This window comes from Cyprinus carpio, chromosome B12, assembly GCF_018340385.1.
Source record: "Cyprinus carpio isolate SPL01 chromosome B12, ASM1834038v1, whole genome shotgun sequence".
Lineage (NCBI taxonomy): Eukaryota > Metazoa > Chordata > Actinopteri > Cypriniformes > Cyprinidae > Cyprinus > Cyprinus carpio.
Genome location: NC_056608.1, coordinates 5071906 through 5094877, shown reverse-complemented (window position 1 = coordinate 5094877; position 22972 = coordinate 5071906). Strand labels below are relative to the sequence as shown.

Here is a 22972-nt window from a genome sequence, read left to right as displayed (position 1 = left end):
AGCGCTCTCCCGTTAAAGTGCCTCAATGTTGGAGGAATTCGAGTAAGAGTGGTGCTGATCGATGGAACGGCTACTCGTACTTTCAGTGTGTACTCAAACCTGTTTGTTTCATCTCACCCTGAACCCACTCCCCTCTCGAGAGCATCACACATGAGACAAGAACTAAAGGGCAACATCTCTTTTCTGCTTACTAGTCTTTTTTAACACACCATATGTAGCTCTCAACATACATGTTCCCAATGCTTTTAACACTGGGGTGTTAATTGACATTGCTTACAGTAGAATAGCGGAGGCATAAACTTGTGAATGAGATGAGCTTCTGAAAGCCATGTTGATAAAAAAGGCTTTGCATCTAGGGCAGCACATGGGCCCTTTCAGCATGATAGGGGAATTATCACTAGAAAAGATACAGCTCAGCTGGAATAACCCTCTTGTTACAGTATATTAAACCTCCTCTCTGACAAAAAAAACAGGTTGTGTTAAAGGGGTCATATGATGTGATTTCAATTTTTCCTTTCTCTTTGGAGTGTTACAAGATCTTGGTGCATAAAGAAGATCTGTAAAGTTGCAAAGACTAAAGTCTCAAATCCAAAGAGATATTCTTTATGAAAGTTAAGACTTGTCCACGTCCCCCTAAAACAGCTCGTTCTTACACGGCCCCACATCTCTACGTCACTGTCTGGGAAGATTTGTATAACGCCGTCCAGATGTTCACGCAAAGAAAGAAGGGGTACTTTCTTATTCTCGCTGTTGCCGCCAGCGCCATTTCATAAAGAAGATGTGTGTTTCTTTGTGAAAGTGAAACAATTTTGTTTGGCTTTCCAAAAGAGCATGATATCTGCTTCGTCATGCCTGGAGCTGATCTGTGCTGGTCGCTGAGGAAATACATAAACTTCACGCTCAGCGTGGACGAAGCGAAGTCCAGCCTGGGGTCGTCACATGTGGTTGCCGCAACCACTAGCTGCTGCTTCGTCAAATCTGCCGGCCGTTCCTCGTTATAGCCGCTGGCTGCCGCTCACTCAAGCCGCGGGTGGGCCATTCCTTACTAAAGCTCCCGGCTGTTTCTCACTCAAGCTGCTGGCCATTCCTTACTCTTTGCAGGGACAGTCTGGTGCGTCTGACTCACGGTATGTAAGTAGGTTTATATATGTAAAGGATTTGCCACTGATGATTCAAATGCGAATTTTGGGCAGTGTAGAGTAGCGCTTGTTGTTTGTCGTTTCTCCAATCACAAATGCAGACATGGTTTTATGTTTAAGTGGCACGATATGCAACACAACGTGTAAAAAGACAGTATAAGTCATTATAATCAGTAATTATGTCCCCACTGGAAGCAACAACTGCCTCGTTTGTAATGGGTTTTATTGTATTTGTCCTGTCATGCTGATGTTCTGACTGGGACATGCCATAACAGTATATGTTGAGGGGCGTAACATTTCAGTCAGACGTTTGAAACATTTGGCCAATCACAACGCACTGGATAGCTGGCCAATCAGAGCACACCTCACTTTTCAGACCGATGAGCTTTGTAAAAAACAATGCATTTCAGAAGGCGGGGCATAGAGGAAAAACAATAATGTACATTATGTGGAAATTAATGTGTTTTTGAACCTTAATTCGCATAAACACACTTTTAGCAGAATCATATGACCCCTGTAAAAAGTACTGATCATCTTTAAAGGATGTCAGGTTTTAAGTGGAACCTTCCCAGTTTATAGCACCTATAAATTCTATTTATATACAGACATTTACAGAAAACATTACACAGTATTAATATTGTCAACAAAATTAATATAAATAAATGAAAATGTTTGTTGACTTTTTTCCACATTTTCATCCCCTTGCACATTATCATAAAATTGATTACAATTCAGGAATGTGATAAATTAAGATTAAACTGATTAAACTAAATATAAAGGACTTTGTCATCAAACTATCAAACATTGTCATCAAAGTGTTGAGATCCTCTGCTGACTTACACGACTGTTCAAATATTCAGTAAGATTAAGAATAACATTTTTTTGTATTTTCTTTATTTACTTAACCACACACACACACACACAGAGAGAGAGAGAGAAATACAAAAGTCTATACAATTTTAAATTACTGTTGTGTATATGTATACACATACAGTACATATTTTTGCTGTACTGAGAAATAATTTATTTTTATATAGAAATCTTTAGTAACATTATGAATTTTTGAGAAAGAAGGAAGGAAGGAAGGAAGGAAGGAAGAAAACATATTATTGATGCCAAGTTTTTGAACATTAGTATGCATACCTTCCTCCCTAAATTTTTGCTTTCCTTGACTTATTTTACATGTAAAGGCTTCCTCATTACAGAGTACCCCAGGGTTCTGTCCTCAGACCACTGTTCTTCCCCTATCTACTAGATCACATCTGCTAGATTCCTTAATTAAAACACATGCCTTTCCTACCAATACCATACCAAATTCCACATCTTATATCCTCCTCTCTGTCTCAGATCTTGGCTGGTATTAAATTTGATTAGATCATTTTAACTGAATAGGCAAGTGAAATATGGTTCTATCTTTACAAAACTGAGCTTCCCTTCCTACAAGACGTCTCTCACACAGCCTTTCTCTTGTTTTAATGTCATACAGGCAACAATACCCAGTCTGTTTTTTTTTTTTGTTTTTTTTTAGCTGACCAGTTGATATTAAATGACCATACTGCACACACTGGCTCTTTAAAGAAAGAAAAACAAGGTTGTTTGGATGAGCCCCTCATCCTAGAGTTTTTGGTGAAAGCCCAATTTTAACATCAGAGTTCAGTTCATTTGGTTGGTGTGAAAACGGTTTTCGAATTTGGGTGCGCATCACTAAGGCTGCTTCAAAATGTCCATCTTGACTCATGTGAGTGAACTGCTTTTGCAGACATATAATTTGCATCTAGACACGCTCCCTGTACCACTAATTACAGAATGATGCATTTCTCAAAGCTGCTTGCCTCTGAATAAATTGCCTTTGGAAAGCATCTCTTTGCATCTCCTGCATTACATTTGAAGACAAACTCAAGTGCCTTTCAGTAAGTGTTGATGTTAAATCAAAGGTACCGGTTCTTGTAGTAAGTACAAGTTCAATGTAAGTACATTAGAACTGGTGTATTATTACACAGATGCCCCTAGCACTCACATCATTGCTTATACTGTGATTAGAAATAGCTCAATGTGAAAACAGACTTGCAGATAAAGCAGTCAAACGTGTGAAATCAGCTTAAAACGCAACACAACCCATTCTCAAAAAACTGCCTTGCATGACACTTAAGGTACCTCTAGGCGTTATTACATTGATAAACTAGCTAGTCCATTAAATTTGATTAATTGCTTTATACATCATATCAAGACACATTTAATTCTTTGTAGAGCTGTGCGATTAATCGTTAAAAGATCGCAATCTCGATTCAAACACCTATGAGATCCCATTTTTAAATGACATTGATTCACCCGTGTCTATTAAATTGAAAAAAAATCATACCGTTTTACCGTATCATTTATCATGTTTAGGTAGGAAACAGCTTCACAAATAGTCTTTTCAACTACACAGTATTATTTCTGTCTTACAGTCATTCATAATATCACAGAAATACTGGGATAATTTATTTTAAATATATAGGCCTATATATTAAAATGTTTAATAATCCATTCAAATTAATCAAACACTTTTTAAACAGACTGCAGCAATAATATTTTGTTACACAATAATTTGTTTAGTTCAGAATCATGGGAGAACACTGATCTCTAAAAGCCCTGAAGGATGACATCAGCCCTAGCCAGCAGGGCTTATGCAGTGGCTGGCCAGGCCAGTTCAGCCCTGCATATGATGTCTGTGCTTCAAGTGTTTCAGGTCAAACTTCTCCGGGACATGGACGAGTCTGGCCGAGATCCTGGTGCCTTCACGGAGCTGCGTAGGGTGACAGATCTGGCCCTGCATGCTACCAAGGCGATTACGCAGTCAGTGGGCAAGGCCATGGCTAGCCTGGTGGTGCTACCTGGTGGTGTTATTCCCCTGGGCCTGCACATGCGGCCCCTTCAGCTTTTGCTGAAAGACTGTGTTCAGTCCCACGCCTGGCGCCTGGGCCTCTTTTATATCAAGGCACATCGCTGCGTCAAAGCTGTGGCTCCTTGGAAAAATTTGGGAATGACCTCCAGAAGGAAGGTGGTCACAACAGATGCCTCCAGCTCAGGCTGGGGCACTCTGTACGAGGGCAACCTGGCATACAGCTCCTGGTTGGCCCACGAGCGATGCCTAAATATCAACCTTGGTTCCCTGAGATAAGTAAATGAGAGTTGCGTAACTGGTAGTGCAATAGTTGCCCGCGAATCGATGGCTGTCACTTCAGTCGCTGATTCTGATGAAATGGGGCTCTGGGGGGCTCGAGCGCCATTGGTTTCATCAGTCATCACTGATGGCGCAACGCTCGTCCCCTTATCTCAGGTTACCTGAGTAACCAGTGCGTTCTTAATTTATCCAGAATCGTGCAGCTCTAATTCTTTGCATACATTTGTAAAAGTAAAAATTAATTTTATATATATTTACACATTCATGGATATTTTTGAACACTTAACCCCACCCCTACTCCAAAACAACCATTTCTAAAAATATATAAAATATGTAACAGGAAGATAAAATTACAGTCACCGGTATTTATTGCAAAATCTGAACAAAAACAGTATAAAAGTATCACAAACAACTTGTGTTGCATTCCAAGTCTAGCCATACAATATGTCTTAATGTAAGGAACAGACTGAAAATGATGACATTTTGTTAACGAAGTCATACTGTATCTCATTCATAAGATAAATTTTAGAGTTCCTAATGACATATTACTCTTATCTATACGATCAAAGTTCTCTTCGCCGTAATCAGTAAAAAGATGCACCAGTGCATTTGCCTTGAAAATGCTTCACTTTTTGACTCCTTAGAAGAACTGAAGTTATCTTCTCCTCCATTTGAAGACCATCTACAAGTAGAATAAAATTTGTTCTTGCAGCTGCCTCCTTCAAGTAAAGTAATGCAAATTTATGGAAGAGAAAACAACGAACAAACACTGTCTAAAAATCTCAAACCATAGCTACCCTTACCAAAAAGTAGTATACATCAAGTTTATTTTATTAAGTATACTTAAGTAAAGTTCAAGTATATATTTAAGCATACTTTATGTAGCAAGTATACAAATATTAGTGTTCTAGTAGTATACCTGTAAGTCTATTGTTTCAATACTTCTTGGGACTAAATTGGCCCACTTTTTTAGTGTTTTAGTGTATACTTTTAAGTATACTTTAAGTATAACAGGAGCAAACTTTGAGTAAACAACGTTTACCTCTATGTTTGTGATTTGTACTGCAATTATGCTAAAAGTGAACTTATAGGTATACTCATAGTTCACTAATTAAATACTTTGTACACTTTGAAGTATAGTCTCAGTAAACTACTAGTTTAGTAGTTTTATACTGCAAGTATACTCATAAGTTTTCTTTAAGTGAACTTTACATCATACTTTAAGTGTACTACTATGTCACTATTTAGGTTTTAATTTGTATATATTTTGTTATAATGAATATCTGAACATAAAAAAAAACATCCAAAGAAAGAACAGGGTATCTGCTTGTAAACAAAAACATTTTATTCTAGCTTCATGCATTCTTTTTTAAAACACCTTGATGTGGGTAAGTTTCATAAAAAACAAAGAAATAACATTTTCAACAAAAAGCTGAAAAAAGACTATGAATTGGATTCAGAATAATAATCAAAACATAGATGGAGTCGATCAAACACCCCAAAGCTTGACTGTAGTTATTACCTCTTCAATGGTCGACATTTTATTCCATAATGTTACAGTTTTGATGCTGTTTCATGTCAGATGTTACATGTGTTACTATGTGCTGTTTCTTTTTTTCTTCTTCACTTGTGTTTTTTTGGTGTGCAGAAGATGTGTACTAGCCCTCTCTACCATATAACAATGAAAACACGGATTCTAGTAGCACAAGTATAGCTCAAATATATTTAGACTTTTTGTAAGTATAAGTCATGTCATTTTAAATGCCATTTTAAGTATATTTCTGAGGAGTACATAAAGCCCATTTCTGAGAAGTACATAAAAAGTAAACTAAAAGCATACTTTCCTATTTTTAGCACACTTGAATAAACTTCTTTTTCGTAAGGGTAGATCTATGAAAACACGGATTCTAGGAGCACAAGTATATCCTCTGTATTGGCTCATTATCTCAAGCAGGGAACACACAAATGAGTCTGTCAGCAGCAGCTCCAGCTGGACTCAGTGGTTTGGTTCTGGTCCAGCAGTGACCTGTAGCTGTGGGTGATGCCAGGTGTAGAGCTGACATCCACCAACAGGGTTTATGCACCTCCTGGCTGCTTTACAGCTGATCCCAGCCCTTCAGACAGCCGGCAGCCCTAAATCACATGTGTCATCTGCAGACTGGCAAACACGGCAGTGAATTAAAGCAGCTAAGCCTCTGGGAAAAAGCTGCCGTGGTGTCATGCTGCTTACGGTTAGCGCCACGGTTTCATGGCTGTCCAATTACATTGGGTTTGAAATCTGGCAGGGCTGAACAATTAATCAATTAAATAACTGAGATTACAGCTGCACACGATTAAAAAATCATTAAAAGTGATGATTAAAACTCTCCATTTGGTCTTGTTGCATCAAAAATGGGTTTCTTTACAGAAGATGAGCATTGTAACCAATCAAAGACATTCCCACTGAGCACATGAATGCATTGGCCTATCAGTAATGACAACCGGTTTATAAAATAAGCATTTTAAAGCATATTTTTTCTATGTGCACATTAAATACCAATACCACAATGATGTCAGTTCATTAAAAAAGCTGCAACTTGGGCATCAAATACTATTTCAGTTTTTCCACTTCAAAATGTCATGTTTAATTCAGTGTTACTGCTGTGTTCCAAGTGCTGTTTCTTTGTTATTGTAAAATTTACTAACAAATTCTGAGTGAAAATTGTTTAAAAATGGTTTATTTCCCAATGTTGTAGGATTTAATCATAACATAATCAAATCATGTCACCGTGTGTATGCCGTATCAATGTGTACACTCAGAAAATAAATGTTATTAATGATTTCTGTCATAATCAAGTAGACCTAAAATCTGGAATTCTAGAGCAAAATAGTATCTCATTAAAATACACCATTGCAAAAAAAAAAAAAAAAAAAAAAGGTTTTGGTAATCCAGTATTAGTCTTTTCGAAAGTTGCATTCATTGTATTGGAGATATTTTGCACACATCAAAAAAGCAATGCATTCAGAACCACTGAACCAAGTGAAGCAGAGACACTGTGCTTTACTACAGTGACTGACACCTACACTCACTGCCATTACTTACAATGCCAAAGCAGAAAATTGCGCTTATGAATCATAATCATGCCAGGTTTCCTTTATCTAAGTTGAGTTCAGGCTAGCATGTGAGGCACAAATTCAGTTAGCAAACACAGTAAACATAATCACAAAGAGGACAATTTGCTTTTAAGCTTTCACTGCTCCACATCAACATAACATAAATTATGATGATAATACCCACATGGGCTTAAAAGCATATTTAGAAATGTTACGAAAATCAGCATTAAATAGAATTATCTCCAGATGCAGGATGTTGGTTTGTAATTGTATTTTATTTTTAATATTTTTTTTTTTTTGGGGGGGTGGGGGGAGTAATTCCTATACAAATACATCATGCATATGAATTTATTCTTAAATAATTTAAATTAATATATATTTGAATAAAATTATGAAGGGTAAACAAGCCAATAAGTGAGACTATATATGGGTCAAAGATGGGAAAAAAAGAATAGAAAGCATATTAAATGCAAGTGAAGTGTCTACTTTAATGTTTCAAATAACTTTTGTGAAAATAAAATGTGAAAGTATGGGTAAAAATAAATTAAATAACATACTTAGAGTTTTCTGACCTGTACTTGTTGAAATATTTAAAAGATATTTTGAATGATCCTCAAATAAAGTCTTTAAAATTTTAAGCTGTATTAAGCTTTTATTGTTTTGATACTTGAAAACCCCCAAAATGCTGTTCCATAATGCTTGAATGCAAACAAGAAAAAATAATGTGCTTTGTTTTAGAACTGTTGACAAATTTTGTCTCACTCCTGTAATGTTGTTCACTATTCACAGGAGCAATGATATACTGTATCTGAAACTACAGCAAGACGGCCTCACTTCCTCCTAAACCGTGGGAGCTGAAGTACAGCCAGTAATGCAAATCCCGACGGGTCCATTTGCACATTATCTGATCCGCGAAGAGTGAGGAGTCGACACTGGCTCAACGATGCTTGTCGTGCACAAGTAAACAAAACGTCGTAATTTAGAAGTCTACCCCTGTTTTAGCATGACATTTCAGAGGAAGCCACTTATTTTTCATCCAGATGTTCAAGTGTCAAACACTCTCAATCGCTTACTTCTCTATCCTTTCTCTGGGATGATGTGTGGTCATGTATAACATTGATAAACATTTTGCTAACATTTTATGCAGCTCATAAACACACAGTGGCTACAATGCAATAAAAAAAGTGATGTTTCTTTAGTTATGGACACTTTTGACATTTCCACTTATACTATAGTTGATTAAATAACTATGTCCAAAATATAATTATATAATATAAATGTAATATAATTAAATAATATTTCTGCTTTTATGCATAATCTGATTGATTTATTGTATTAGTGACAAAATTGTTGGTCATAGCAGAAAAGATGCCATTACTCAGGAACAGTCAGATATTGTTTATTTTAATAGTTTTAAAAAGGCTATTTTTTATTTTATTTTCATATTTTAGATTTGACAGTCTAATACAAAAAAAAAGAGCGAAAAAGAGTCTAAAAAATTATAAAAAGGGATTTGAAAAGTAGCACAAATTAATTATAAAGCCATGGTAAAAAGCGTTCGATACTGATTTAATGTGACCTTGATAAAACAATATATATAAAAAAAAAATATTTATATAAAAAAATATCACTGCAACAAAAGTGCCTAATGCTGAAGAAACACTCATAATTTATTTTTAACTATTAAAAGTAAGAATAAAGAACACCCCACAGTGTTTGTATGTGCAGTAAGATTACAGAATCTTGCCTAAGCATCACTGAGATCACAGAAATAAGTAAATGACAGATTTATGGAATCTATTTTACAAATACACCATTAAGTAAATAATAAAATAATATTATGATTGCTGTGATCATAGCCATTTAAAATATTTATAATAAAATCACAGCCATCTGTCATTTAAGAGTACATCCCTTGAACCTCTACTTTGGCAAGTAAAGCAAACAGGCCTACATTATGGTATAACATTAATTTTCATGCAATAAATTTTACAAAAGCTCGGGATATTGAGATGCAAATCATTGGTGTTATGATGAAAATTTGCCCTTTGCCCTGTCTCATAAGGAATAAAACTGTTGTGACTCCGGTTCTGGGTGGCCAGGGTTCTGGAAAAAGTAAAATCAAACACTTGATCTAAACATTTGCTCTTTGCTCCTTAGCAAAAAACTTTTTCGTTTTTTGTATTATTTTATCTTCGTTGATATACAAACGGCAGAATGTCTTAGAAATTCAACCTAATAATGTTTATATTTCATGTAGCAATGCTTTTTTGACAATCTAGTGAACTGTCATAGTATTAGTTTGCAATTAGTTTTGATATCTGACAAACCAAAAGATAAGATAATTCATAACAAATGAATGATTCTGAAAATATGTAAAGACAATATATAAAAACATCTTAAAGTTTTCATTATGCTATGAACTATTCATGTATTAAGAGTATATTCTTTTCTTTCTTTTTTTTAAACATAGAGCATCTACTGTAGTTCTGTTCATGGCTTTTTAAAATAATAACTGAGCCAAAAATGAAAATTATGTCAGCATTTATACTCATATCACTCTGACTCTGTAATTATTTTATCTTTGTTGAAACACAAAAGAGCCAAATGTCTTAGAAATTCAACATAATAATGTTTCTATGTTACACAGTCATGTAGCAATGCATATTTTTGATAATCTAGTGAATTTAATACTTTGCAAATGACCAATAGATAAGAATTCATAACAAATGAAGGAGTCTGGCATCAGTGCAAAAACAGCTTGAAAATCTACAAAAACAACATGTATAATACTTAAAATATGATTGATGACCTGCATTTGAAGCTGTTACAACATAACTATAACATTTTCATCATTCATGTAGTCAGTATATTCTTATGTTTTGCACTTTGACTGCTAAAATACAATAAAAATAACATCATAAGGTCATATTATTCATTTATCTAACTTTAAAATTCAGAAGATAGCCTTGCTGTTACTAAATTAAATTAAGTTCAAACTATATTAAAGGCTTGTGACCATTGTGACATTTGTATGAATAATACAACTATAATTAGCTGCATTCAAAAGGTTAATATATATGTGGTCATAAAATGTCTTTCTTCCAGTGCTTTAACATTTCAGTCTCACAGTTTGAAAAGGTCAGACATCATCTGAATACATTCTTGCATAACAGTTTGTGCCACATACTGTATAGTTCATGAATGAGTAGAGGTCAGTGACTGTCCAATGTCTTAGTCTGGTTTCAAGGTTTCAAAGTTTCAAAGAAACCCATTTCACAGCTGAAATAAACTGGCATCATCTGTATACAAGCACAATGAGGACTTAGCGGATCCTTCTGAATACTAAAACAAGCAATATTCTTTCAGTTCCAGTCCACCTGCCCTCGCTGAGCCCTCTAACGCGTTACCCATAGCAGAGCTTCAGGCTAGATTTACCCTTCATTTCATTGCAAAACGTTCATGCCTTTGGATTTAACCTTCGCATTAGTGGGGCCTGCTGTTGACAAAGTCTTTTTAATTGACACTTGATCCTCGAGTGGGAGGTCTCACACATTGGCCCGACCAATTATGAGTCAACGCAAGCATGGAATGCTGAGGTTGGATCTAAAACCGCGATCTAAAGTCCAGTCTGCAATATCCAACTCCCACACAGCAACTCACACCAAATGCCAAACACCACCCACTTCGGTTTGAAATATTACAAAATGCTATCACATACTTAAAACACATTATAAAAGCATGACTTCATCAAACCAGATCTATAACAGTCTTCACCCCAGAAGTCTCTCAAAACTAATTCCTCTGTTTTGGAAGTGTATTAATTGTTTTGCTGCAGCACCCCAGGTTCTGTTTCCTGCTCATCATCAACGTGTTATAGGCTGACTTACTGAATAATTCAATAGTATGAGAGCAGTGTACACAGATCATTGGGCCTCATTCATGAAAATTTAAACAAAAAAAAAATGTTTTTAACACTTTTCTTTTACACTCTGGCACTGAATCCAGTTTAATCACTGACTGATTATTCAATAACATTGCGGTGTACCCAGTGTTGTATTGTAATTTATGTTATAATTGGGTGGTTAATTTGCACAAGCAATACTTTAAATGAGGTTGTTCAATCATTTAATAAACATATTTACATTGGAATTGTGGCACAAAATGGAAAGAGAAAAAATAAGCATCAACTGAAAAGATCTTCCTTTGGTAGACTGAAATGAAGGTTCAGGAGTTTAAAGGAATAGTTCCATAAAAAAGGAAAACCATCCAAGATGTAGATGGGATTGTCTCTTCATTGGGACAGATTTGGAAAAATGTATCATAATATACATTATTGTGTTGTTTTCATCAGCTTTTATCAGTGGTGAATGGATCCTCTTCAGTGAATGGGTGCCGTCAGAATGAGAGTCCAAATAGCTGATCACAATACAATCAATTAACTTTTTTTAAGCGAAAAGCGGCATGTTTGTAAGAAGTTATTAAAATACTCTAACCCATAATTTTGTTTTCTCCAGTAAAAAAAGTCATCTGGTCTGAATCAGGAGAGAAATATGCACAGATTTTGCACTGTTTACAAACAGTCCAAAACAGTTGTAAACAAATATTTTAGTTTTTATTAGATTGTTTCGGGAGTAGTGTGTCAGATATTTAGTATAATCAGTTTCGGTGGACCACAATCAAGTAATCAATCCCACAGTATAAATACCGCTGACTTACCTCTTTCCATTGACGGTTTATCAGCATCCCTCCTCCACCCCATCTCCTCACTTCGAGTTCACTTAACAACTAGACGGGGAAGGTGGGGTACTCTAGGTTCGGGCCATTGCCGAGCTCGGAGCCCTTCCCGGACAGCACACCAAATACGCATTCCATACCTCAGCTAATAATATGTAAGCGTAAACTCATGAAGTAGGTGAGTTTTGATGTGAGAGGATGGATTCTTTTTAAAGGAGGAAGCATTATGATTATGGACTCATATTTTGGACAGAAGCAACGGTTTAAAGTAAAAATGGTTTAATGACAGATTTCTTTCATACAAAGATGGATTACTTGTGGATTATTGTGATGTTTTTATCAGCTGTTTTGACTCTCATTCTGACGGCACCCATTCAATGCAAAGGATCTATTGGTGAGCAAGTGACGTAATGCTAAATGTCTTCAAATCTGTTCTGATGAAAAAAAAAAGATTAAAAAAACTAGATTATAAATTAGTAGGCTTTAGGTTGGGTGGATTTTGGGTGAGTTTTTTTTTTTTGGGTTTACTATTCCTTTAGGGGTATTTTTTATATAAATATAAATTTTGTGTGAGTTCCATGTTGTTCCAAACCTAAATTACATCTTCTTTAGTGTTCCACAGAAGAAAGACATACTGTACAGTTTTGGAAAACATAACAATCTCCCATCTTTAATAAAGTATACTACCAATACCAGTAGAAACCACCATCTCTTTTAACATGACAGTCCAGGTCATATTGTCCGAAACCTGCATGGATTATGCCTCATCCCATTTCCTTATAATTTTAAACATATTTCAGTCTTAGAAGCCATATGATTTTTGTGTGTGAGCCAGATTGAATTTAAAGTCAGTATTATTATTCACTAAAATCTTTTCGCATTCCATTGAGAAAACAATGGACTCTTGCCACATCATGCACCAGTTTGCGTAAGAACTGTACAAACCAATTGAAAACAAAAAATAAATGAGCCACTTTATGCATTTTCACAGTCAAAACCCATTACCTGGAATTGGATCCGTCATATAAACAGTTAGATTTCCAGATGACTAACATGTTTTCACACCGTAGTTCACACATATTGCGCTCCACATGATTGAAACTTCAGACGATCTTACACAATATCCCATGCTGGGTTTGTTGGGCACAGTATATTAATGCGGATGTAAATAAACTACCCCGGGTGAGCATTCATGGAGTTGCTACGCAACCACAGACACTGGCATGCAGGGACAGTTTGTGGCAGTCTGGCAGAAGACTAGAGAAACTGTTACTTGCTGATTTCTAGAGCAGAGATCCGCTGCATCTGCGTCTTTCCAAAAGTAAATGTGACAAGTCATGCTCTCAGTGTTCAAATCTCACATGGTTAAATATAGCTCTGTTTCATCATCACTTCTGCTGTCTTTAGAGGGCATAAGGGGGGGCTTTTCCTGTTTGGATCACACTTACTTGCGTGCTGGAAATGTAGTGGGTTTCTTGCCAACACTTCACCCTACGTAAGCAGGAAAGGAAGTCTTGCGCAAAATTATGTCATTATTGTACGTCACTGATGGTCATCTTCAAACATGTTTTATAATCCAGCATTGGCTCAACTTGGCAGATCATCAGTGAATTCTAATAAAGCTTTAGTGTGTGACGCATGAAACTGCAAATGATGGCCCACAGATGAGCCTGCAACCAAACACTCTCCTTCTTCTGACAAAATGTGGTGATGATTTTGTTATCAGTTTACTCAAATTGTTATTGATTCGCTCATTTTCGCCACTTTGATTGGCTGGGAAAGTCTGCAACAATATGAGATCTGTGTCAAAGCCACTACTGGAAGTGGATCTAACACAAATAAAATCAGTTCATCAAGTCAGGGTTTCAAAGTCACTTGGTGCAAAACTTTAAGAAAACATACTCCCATTATGTTCTGTTTGGCCTTATATTAAATAACTATATTTAATTCTTTATAAACATTTTAGGTATTCACATTTCTTACCTGGCACAATAAATTAAAACAAAGATTATTGGAGTGTTTTACAAGAAAATACTATTTCAGTCTGTGTAATTTCTAAATGTCATTTGTAATTCAGTGTGTTACTTGCCACATCTTTGCTATTTATGAAATTTACTGTGAAAATTATTTAAAAGCCATTTTTCTTCCAGTGTACAATAAATGAATTGTAAATATTTTTTTTTTGTCTGGATGCATATCGAAATCCATATCAACACCAGGAAAAAGGCAAGAGTTCAAAGCTTTGCTAAATCTGTATGTCACCAACACCCACAGCGTTTCTGTCAAATTGGAGGTCATTATTAATAATAAAAGAAAGTAGCACATAAATTTGACATATATTTTCCTGTCTGGATGACTACCAATCTCCAAGTCAAAAAGAATTTTTTGACAAGCAGGAGAAATGCAAGACTTCAGGGAAAAGCTTTGATAAATCTGTGTGTCACCGAAACCCATAGTGTTGCTGTCAAACTTTGAGGTTTGTGGTTATTAATCTGATCTGCTTGCACAAAGGTCACATCTTCAACCCCAGCAGAGGAGACCCACAGGCTGGAGATTTATAGAGATCATAACCTTTCCCTACCACAGCTCACTTAACCCCAGCAATCTGCTTGATGGGTTTTTCCATTTCCAGTTGTGTTTTGTCAAAAAGGGTCAGCTAAAAGGATTGACTTTTAAAGCTAAAGCATGCTCACATACAGTCTACTATGATATATGTATGTATATACAGTATACACACCAGTATAAGGAAACGTCAAGAAGACATGGAAATTCCTAACAAAGAGGAAGTACAACTGGCTCACTGACTATCAGTACTGGAGTACGAGAAGGTAGTTTGTCATCTCTACTTCTCTTCTCTACACAAATAACTGTACCTTGAAAAAATCCTCTTAAATTTGCAGATAACATGACGCTAATTGGTCTAATATGCAACAATGGACCCATTTATAGTAAGTAAAACACCCGGTGTCTTGGTGCAGTTAGAACTTACAACTAAATGTCCTAAAGACTTGGCTTATATTTGGCTAATAACAATACCTACGTTTTTTATTTGCTGTATTAATCTAAGAAATTAAATTAAATTAAATTAAATTATTTTTATTTAAATTTAATTTAATTTAATTTAATTTAATTTAAATTAATTTAATTTAATTTAAATTAAATTAAATTAAATTAAATTAAATTAAACTACAAACTTAATCTACAGTGATGAATGGAATCTACAAAAAATATATAATCTTTGCTCCAACGCCAAAAAATATTTAGAGATTAATTACATTGGTCAAATTTGCCATCGCTCCCTTAGCTGTCATTTTAGAAATGTAATGTTAGTTAGTTTTCTGTAATTCAATGCCAAAGTGTACATTATTTAATAATAATAATAATAATAATAATAATAATAATAATAAATAAAAGTTGTGAGAGTCATAATCTTGATATGTGTGGAAGCAAATCATTGCAATCTGTGAAAAGGTCCATTCATATTAAATTAAATTCAGCTGTAAAGTAGTATTGTAAAAAACTAGTCAGATAATCCACCAACTAGTCGATATGCACATGCCTACTAAAGATCAAGTAACTCCTGAGAATTTTCAAGAACTTCAACTTGCCACTGACAGTGATGCCCCAGTTCTACAATGGCATCACTAAATCTGTCCTCAAAACCGTCTGATATGGATTCACCATGGCACTGGATCCAAACAGACTGAAGATCATCAGCTGCAATCTGCCCCCGCTCCAGGACCTTTATGAGTCAACATCCAGGAATGGGGCAGTCAGAAAGCCCTCACGCTCTGATCATCACATCTTTCAGCTGGTGCCTTCTGTGAAGCGCCGTAGAACTGCAAAAACAAACTTCCAGAAAAAAAGAAACAGCTTTTTCCCACAAGCCGTGGCCTTCATTAAACCTCCCTATTGCTTCACCACTAAAACAAAACACTACAATACAAAGAGATAACAGATTTGACACACATACAGTACTGTATAGAGTATCACAAAATTGATATCACCAACATCAAGCACCCAAATTAATGAGTAAAGAACTTATAAGACAAAACCAAATCCTTCTGTCAGACAAAAGAGCTAAATTCTGCTCCTATATCTTATAAGTGAAGCTGAGCACAAGGAATCTGTATAAGCGTTTTTCATTAACAGCTGGCAGATTAATAAGTTCCTAACAATTAATTCCTTCACTCGTCTGCCAGAAAATCGGGTGACCTGTTCATTTAAGGACTTAATTGCTTCAAATTCAGACAGCTGTGCACCAAAGGAGTCTGTCTGAAGTTAATTCAGCATAATAATAAACATTAAGAGATGGAAGACACTAAGACAGTGTGAATTGAATATCCATTGTATTTTTTAGCCATTCAGCACTAGTTTTTTGAGCCATTCAAACTTACTGTATAGACCAACTAAAGGTGAACTGCTTTTCTGTCGTTCATGTTTAAAAACAGGTTGCACAAACACTCTCTCCACCTGTTATTGGATGGACAGTTCCACCCACACTCACACTATTGGTTAATAAGTCACTGTTGCCAGGCTGGTCAGGATGTTCAAACAAACAAAGTAGTTTTGAAAGTACTAAATAGAGTTACACTTTTTGAGGAAATCAACTTACAAATAGCATACTTATAATTGAGCATATTAAATGAATAGATAATTTGATGAAAATCTACTCATTCTCAGGCCATCCAAGATGTAGATGTTTTTTTCATCAAATCAGATTTGGAGAAATACAGCTTTACATCGCTTGCTCAACAAGTGGATCCTCTGTAGTGAATGGGTGCCGTCAGAATGAGAGTCCAAACAGCTGTTAAAACATCACAATAATCCACAAGTAATCCACATGATTCCAGTCCATCAGTTACTTCCTGTGAAACATAAAGCTGTGTGTTTGTAAGAAACGAATTTATCAAGGCATTTTAAATTAAGACCATTACTTCTAGCCAAAACACGAGCCTATAGTCCATCAACTTGTTTTACTTTTAAACTATGTATATTTCTCTCCTGATCCAAGATATCTTTTTCACTGGAGTAAGCAATATTATGTACAGAGGACTCATATTTTAGCTGTAAGCAATGGTTTGAAATTAAAAGCATTGTAATGATGAATTTGTTTCTTACGAACACACAGCTTTTTGCTTCACAAGACATTAATTAATGGACTGGAGTGGATTACTTGTGGATTAATATGATGCTTTTATGAGCTGTTTGGACTCTCATTCTGACGGCACCCATTCACTGCATTGATCCATTGGTGAGCAAGTGATGTAATGCAAAATTTCTCCAAATCTGTTCTGATTCATCTACATTTTGGATGGTCTGAAGTACAGCTGTCAAAAAAAAAATAGAATTTTGAATATTCGTCGAATTTAAAATAAAAATCCACATTCGAATGCAAAAACTTTGCATTCGAATTTTAGGTGTGCGTTAAGCAGGCTACTTTAAGGCCCGGCTCGGGTATACTTCACATTCCGCATTTTCGTTCCGTCTCGCACACAGCCGCTTCCGTACAGCTTTCAAAAGGCAGAAGAGCTCGACACGCAGTACCACTTCTGTCTCATCATTCACCTCGTGCATGCGCAGCTGTCCCCGAGCCCTCTTGATGACGAAAATGACAAAATGCGGACGGTGCGCGGACGCGGACTGCCGAAGTATACTTTGGCCTTTATCGGTGGCGTACGAGATGCGATGACAATGTAAGTGTCATTGCATTATAATTTTTATTATTAGCCTATCCAGTTGAAGCCACTAGATGCAGCGCTGCTGGGATGTTCATTTAAAATACTGCGTTAAAGGAGAACATCAATGTGGAGAAGATCTTGTTTACATCAAAACTGAAACCAAGTCATTCACACAGAACACATATTTCGCGCATTTTCTGGAGGGACATCTTCTATCACCGTTGCACTCGTGTCTCGCATAAGAGAGCCGCATGTTTAGAAAGCCATGTAAAATTAATGTAAGTTCAACTTTTTAAAAACTTATCTCGAGACTTTATGGTGTGTTTTTTTCCCATCCCACTGCCTCTCATGTTTTTAAATGAAAAATGTACTCTGTGTGATTGGCTTTCCATGATGTTGTTTTGTTTATAGTTGCTTAAGCAACTTAATTATAGTTGGTTTATAAACATTATTTTAAATATTATGCACTTTTTTCACAGTCATGTATTCTTATGCTTTAAATAAACGTGCATTAGTAATATTTTGCTCGATGCACCTTCTTGTGGCCTCAGGAGAGAAGCAAAAAGCTTTTCTTCACCCCAACTGAAATTATGCATTTCAAATTCGAATATAATTCAAATTTAGATAATATTTAAGTAAAAAATTCGAATTTAGTTTTGCAGCCATTTTGACAGCCCTAGCCTGAAGGCGAGTTAAGTTTCAGCAAATTTTCATTTTTGGGTGAACTATTTTGACGTTTAAAATTACACATTCACCCACTTTTAGTTAATCAAAGATTATATAAGGGCATATTGCCAAAAATGCTTACTAAATACATTCATGAAGAGGACCAAAGTCAGTCTTAGGGGGTTTGGAATCAAATGAGAGGGCGGATACAAGGGCAAGGCAATAAATTAGAGGAAATTAGCATCTCTGTCACCAGAGGCGACTACTGAGACATATTCTACAACTACAACAATACAGCAGGAGGAGGTGAGCCTCCTATCGAGTGTACTTTACTGGAAGCAGACTGAAAGGTTTGAAGGTAAAGAGCATGCCTCCTGTGGTGACTGGCAGGGGTTAGTTTGGAGAGACAAAAATGGTTCATGGGTGCAGTGCTGTGAAAAAACACCACAGTGAGTGGCTCTACTTAACAGAAGGGTATATCAGCCTCACCTGAATGCCTATTCATAACTGTTCATGGGATATTTCCACTCAAGCACCTAATTTTTTTTTTTTTTTTTTGTAAATACCAAAACCCTACAGGGCCTAATGATGACCTTTAAATGTAACTAAAACATTTTGGAAGCAATCTACAAGCAAGCTACATATCCAGTGGCCCTATAGCAAACTCTGTACTCCAAATCTGTGCTTTGGTTGGTAACACTTCTAAAAGTAGTTTGATTTGTCTTGAATTTTTTTTTTTTGGCATCTATGGTTCCATGAAGAAAAAATCCATGAAAACTTTCCATTCCACAAAATGTTCTTTATTGTAGAAAAAAGGTTTGTTAGATTTTTTAAATATTATTTAACCACATAAAAATATCTTAAACAACTGTTGACCAAGATGGTTCTTCTATGGCATTGCTGTATAAACCCCCTTTTGGAAACTTCATTTTTAAGAGTGTACATGTAGACACTCTGAAATCAACTCAGGAGACATCTTTAAGGCTAGAAACCATATTTTTAACAGTATATATTTTTGAAGTGCAATTGGAGACCAATTCAATTCTTTCACAATGTTCACAATCAACTTCATTATATTTTTCAGACAGGCTATATAAATGAACTTTTAAATGCTTTCAGAGACCGCTGCAGCACCAAGGGAGGCCGTGCATTCAGAAAACCCCTGTTGTGTCTAAAACCAAATACATGGACGGCTGATGGCTTAAATAAAATGTGAATACATCTAAAAGGACTTTCATTTATGGTTAACAAAATAGAGGAGATTTTATGTCACAAACAGAACTCATACAGCACTGCAGCAGAACCTGCAACAGCCCACAAGGAAATATAACATGATAAAAGAAGAAGGTGATCTATGTTATGTCTGTGAAAAGATCCAAGGTGACCATAAAACTCACCATTCAAACCAGCCGTCTGGAGATGAAAAGCTAATTTGAAAGTGCATTAAATAAGGCTATGGTTATTACTCCTCAAGTTCAGTTCTAAGCCAGTTTTCAAACAGCACCAGCCCTATTTTAGAATGCTAAATGTGGTTCTGTTTTCATGCTGTTTGGTTGTAAACTAGAGTGACAACCAAAATGTATTACTAAACAGACTCTTGTTTGTTGTGTGATCCTGTCCCAGGGTTTCCACTTCTGCTCTCTATAGAAAATAAAGTGATTTGTGAGTTACTACATGGCGCATTTCCTTTCATAACAGTCATTAATTTAACAAATTGTAAAAAATGGAGTGGGCCTGTGAGAAGTATTACAAATTTTATGACCATAAAATTTAATTTACATAATGAGGGGGACATTTACATCCAAGTGGTAATTAATCTACACAGAGAAGAAACAAAGCACAAAACTGTAGCTATAAACTGCTTAATCATCTAGAAATTTTAGGATTTTAGGATCAGAAGGTTTTTCAAAACTTCAGACCTTGTTACAAAGCATTAACAACTGGCTGATCTCGTAAACTCTTTAAAGTAAAGGTTCTTTATTGGCATTGATGGCTCCATGAAGAACCTTACACATCTATATAACCTTTCCATTGGACAAAACGTTCTTTATGGTGAAAAAAAAGAAAGTTAATTAGATTATTAAAATGTTCTTTACACCTTTTAAAAAATGTTCACAGAAAGGTTCTTTAAGGAACCCAAAACCCCAAAGTTTTTCTATGGCATCTCTGCAAAAAAAATAAAAAAGGTTCTTTAATATATATATATATATATATATATATATATATATATAATAATAATTATGTAGGTTGAAATGAGGTAAACCAGGCCTTAAAACTGAATTCATCCAATTTACTGGTAAATATTTAATCTAAATAATGTTAAATGGGAACAAACATAAAAAGTAAAAATAAAATAAAAAACAATTTAAATAATGCAGATTCGTGCCTTATACAAATTATTTATGGCCATGAAACTTTCAGTATCCAAAGTTAAGCAACACATCAGGGTTTGCCAAAGAAAACAACTTATCCAAGGTAAAATCACTGTAATGCAAAGCCTCTTGTGGTTTACTGGCCTGTCTGTATATCATTTGATACAGTTGTAAAACACAGTAGAGTAAACAGCAAGAATACTTTAACATGGCCTACCTTCCATGACATAGACCAGGGAGCCCACATCGCCTTCTTTGATGATACAGCTTTCTTTATCATACTCCACAGGGTACATGCAGTCCACAATTTCCTGAATCTGAGACAGCTCCAGGTTCTTCATGAAGTCATTGTCAAGAATGGCTTCTTTGATTAGTTCTTTAGACCTATGGATGACAAGGGTAAATAAAAAAATAAATAAAAAAAACTTTTTCATGTTGGTTTTGAAAGTTAATGAGCAATAAAAATTAGGCCCTACAACTTATAAAAGTAAAAAAGTTCTCAAGCTTATTCAAGACATGTAAACAATCAGAAAGAAACAAATGACAAGCAATATGACAAAATAATAAAACAAAACAGACACGAATTAAGTGCTTTACATTTTTCGGGCAGGTCTGTCTAATAATATTCAGTTAAGAAATACTATAGAAATTGAATAAAGTAATTACATGTAAAATACAACACTTTATGATTTAAATAAACATTCATTTTAATTAAAGCTACAAAAATTATTTGGTCAAAAGCAGTGTGTAATTTTCTCCTTTTCTGCTGTGGTTTGATTACTATTTATGACACAGAAGCAGCAGGTATGTTAGGCAGCTGTCACTCTAAGACCTAATATACTCACACACATCCTATTTTCCCCAACCTATTTTATTAATCTATGTAATAAATGAGTGTTTGTTTGTGTGAATACACAACAAAGGGGGTTTTTTGATATTTTTTTTTTTTGTTTTTGATTTTTGTGATTTTGATGTGTTGCTTTATTGTGCTTTTAATATCAACACTCTTTTAATATCACACTCTTTACTTACTCATTTGTCCATTGCATGTTAATAGCTTCCTGCCAACTGAAAAATACATGGATATATTTACATACAGAGAAAAACATTTGGTCAGGATCTCTAAGATACACTTGAAAAGCAGATTGTGGACTTTCTCAAGATCAATCAAAATACAAAATCATCAGACCGCCCATCCTGTTCATAAAACAAAAACAAATTTTTGAAAATCCATGAACAAAACCACTGGGTCCCTCAGAAGGAACTGAAATCTCACAAATCTTTTTTTTTTTTCTTGAAATCCCAGACACCTCCATTCAACACCACAGCGTGTGAGATTACTCACAGTAAAGTGTCAACCGCTGAAATAATCTGAGAGAATCCCCATACCTGGGTTTGTGAATGCAATCAATACCTCACCGCACCAATGGATGAATTATTTCATATAGATTGCATCTGGGATCTACGTGATGAGTCATTTTCATTAACAACATCACATTTTATTGGACAATGCTTGTCAGATGGCCTTGCTAGTGCCACTGCATTCCAAGTTCCCTTCCACAAATCTATTTTTAATCATGCACTGGGTATATTTGATTATTCAATCACTGCACAAGCAGATCTGCAGATTTGAAAATATTGGATCTTTTTTTCTCCTTTGATTAGAAATGGCAGCGTGGCAGAGATGATGACAAGAATGGACCATCTGTGTAAGAGTGCACGAGTGCTGGAGCCCGAGGAGGACATGGGGTGGACAGATGACTGCTCAGATACACTGCGTTACTACCACTCACACACTCCTGCTGGGTACTAATATCCCATGGGCGGATGATAAGGCCACAAGATCTGTGGATCTGCCTGGACTAATGAAATTAATGACATGGATTCGTCATCCATGTAAGCACCAGCGCTACAAACAATGGCGTTTTTGTATAAGAAACTGACCTCTCACTAAATATAACTCAATGATTCTTGAGATATGAGACAAAACAAGTACAATGATCCTGCCCACCAATACGTAGGAGATGATCACTAAAATATTAACATGTTAATTTATATCTAATTATATTACATTATAACTAACTATGTTATATGCATAACTATAGTTTTTTTATTTCATTA

At 35.5% G+C, this 22972-nt stretch overlaps 1 protein-coding gene across 2 annotated transcripts in view; it reads right to left on the bottom strand.

The window, feature by feature from the left end:
- Window positions 1–22972, bottom strand: part of LOC109051549 (cGMP-dependent protein kinase 1-like) — a 182085-nt gene that overhangs the window by 143603 nt on the left and 15510 nt on the right. For both annotated transcript variants that reach the window (XM_042735013.1, XM_042735014.1), the window contains exon 2: window positions 21069–21235. In XM_042735013.1, the coding sequence (XP_042590947.1) occupies window positions 21069–21235 (167 nt within the window). The remainder of the gene's footprint in view (window positions 1–21068; window positions 21236–22972) is intronic.